Source organism: Nicotiana sylvestris, chromosome 12 (genome assembly GCF_000393655.2).
Source record: "Nicotiana sylvestris chromosome 12, ASM39365v2, whole genome shotgun sequence".
NCBI classification, from domain to species: domain Eukaryota; kingdom Viridiplantae; phylum Streptophyta; class Magnoliopsida; order Solanales; family Solanaceae; genus Nicotiana; species Nicotiana sylvestris.
The window spans coordinates 109,599,377-109,601,429 of record NC_091068.1 but is presented as its reverse complement, the minus strand read 5'-3'; the positions used below and the strand labels follow the sequence as shown (position 1 = coordinate 109,601,429).

The following is a 2,053-nucleotide window of genomic DNA, read 5'->3' as shown; positions in this document are numbered from 1 at the left end:
TGCAGGCGATTCGATTGCATACCGTATATCGTATGGGGCAGCAGATGCAGAGTTATGTCCACGACCCTGTGATCATGCAGGACTATAGTCGTCGCTTAATGGATGTGGCTGCCCAGACACTGCAGCGAGGCCGATCGGATCAGTTTGCACACCAGCCAGATTATGTTGACCCAGCCACATACCAGCGAGGTCGTGGTATGCCAAGGGGTGGTGGCCGACGAGCTGCTGCTGCTCCACGACGACCTGCTGGTGTTGGACGACGTGGTCGTGGGTGGAGAGGAGGTCCCCAGCAAGGGGGCTTTGAGGCTCCTACTGATGATGTTGCTGCTGATATGGGAGGTGGCATGCATGAGACCGACATGCCGTCTTACAGCCTTGGCATTTATGACACTCCAGGGACGTCGCAGGTGACCCCATCGGGTCAATTCTTGATCATGGGCTCGGATTTTCAAGGAGTGGAGTTGGGTAGATATTTCCCTGGCCCGTCTACCACTGATGAGTCTCGACCGATCCGAGATTTTGATAGTGGGCACCGACTGAGTTATGGCAGCTCATCACATGCGCAGGTATGAGTTTATTAGTATTAATTTTATTACTGTTTTTACTATAACTTATTTATTTTGTTTTAACTTTATTAATTTACTTTTTTAGGCTTCATGCGATGCTGCGACAGATGACTACATTCAGGATCCAGACACGATTATGGTAAGACAATATAAATTTTTGTGAATTGTTATGTAGTTTTCTATACTAAGTTTGATATTATTATGTAGCCTTCTACTGGACCTGACAGCACCACCGATACATGTCATCCTGTGCCGCATCCGGCCATAAGGAGACGACTTGATGATGATGATCCTGATAGCGTACCCGGGCGGCAGGGGATGCGCCTCAGGCCAACGGCTACTTTGAGACACACCGGATGCGGGACACATTGATTCGGTCTTCCATATTTTTGTTTTTTTGGTGTAAATAATATTTTTTTGTACATTAACAACAATATTTAGTCGAATATGACAGTTACTTTTTTTAGTTCTCATTTCGTTTTATAGTTTTTGGTATAGTAACACAACAACTTAAACTTAACTTCCACTTAAATTAAAATAAAATTTAGTACAACAAACAAGGAAAACATTACTACAACACAAACACAAACATAACAGGCCAACATAATAAAAATACATGACATATGAAAATGACACTAAACACATACACGTCAATGCTCCATCCTCAGTTGTCATTTATTCTTCGCTCCAACCACTTAAATCGTTCTTCCATTTGTTCTTTTTCTTCTTCTAACTCTTTCACTCTCGCCTTCACCTCCGCAAGTTCCCGTTTATATTTTTCGTTGCGTTCCTTGTGTGCTTCACAATTCCATTCTGCTCTCCATTTTTTATCTTCCACCTCCTTCAGTTTCTCCCTCATTTCTGTAATAATTCTATCTCCCTCCTTTTGTATTCTATGCTGGTATAACAACATATTATGAAATTCCTGTAATCTATCCCTGTAGCTTTCCTGATAACATGGTTCCTCAGCCCATTCATCAAATTCACAAGTAGGTTCGTCGGGTTGCTTGTACAACTTGTTCATACAGCACCAATAGCGGCGTCCAACGTTAGCACCTTCCCACCCACAATCCATCATGCATGGTTTTCCACATAAGCAAATTGGTGGACGACCAGGTTGAGCCATTTGTGAACTATTTGCTTATAATAAAAACCTTACTTACTTTTAATGAAATATTTCTTGGGGGAAATTTTTAGCACACAAAATAACTACAATGACCCCATTATTTATAGGCTAAACAAGACACATATAGCGCCATATCTAATGGCGCTATATTAGATAGCGCCATATCTAATGGCGCCATATCATGATGTTGACGAGACGACTTTATGTCAGCCGGTCACACATATCTAATGGCGCCATATCATGATGTTTTCAGCTTTTTCAGTTCGACAAGACAAGACACACATAGCGCCATATGTATATTTTGTGTATTAAATATCATGATAGCGACAAGACAACACACATAATAAATATACCGATAATT

At 41.7% G+C, this 2,053-nt stretch overlaps 1 protein-coding gene across 1 annotated transcript; it reads left to right on the top strand.

Moving 5' to 3' along the window:
• Positions 1 to 321: 321 nt before the first annotated feature.
• Positions 322 to 1,028, top strand: LOC138884387 (uncharacterized). The gene is made up of 3 exons (XM_070165580.1): positions 322 to 566; positions 652 to 705; positions 774 to 1,028. Exons 1-3 carry the CDS (start codon positions 333 to 335, stop codon positions 936 to 938), a joined length of 453 nt encoding a protein of 150 aa, XP_070021681.1. The 5' UTR covers positions 322 to 332; the 3' UTR covers positions 939 to 1,028.
• Positions 1,029 to 2,053: the final 1,025 nt, after the last annotated feature.

What these genes read in the sequence shown, in the direction of transcription:
- LOC138884387 (XM_070165580.1), top strand. Translation starts at nt 333, where the DNA reads ATGGGAGGTGGCATGCATGAGACCGACATGCCGTCTTACAGCCTTGGC. An exon ending in GCAGCTCATCACATGCGCAG is followed by an intron (nt 567 to 651) that starts GTATGAGTTTAT and finishes TTACTTTTTTAG; the next exon opens with GCTTCATGCGATGCTGCGAC. An exon ending in AGGATCCAGACACGATTATG is followed by an intron (nt 706 to 773) that starts GTAAGACAATAT and finishes ATTATTATGTAG; the next exon opens with CCTTCTACTGGACCTGACAG.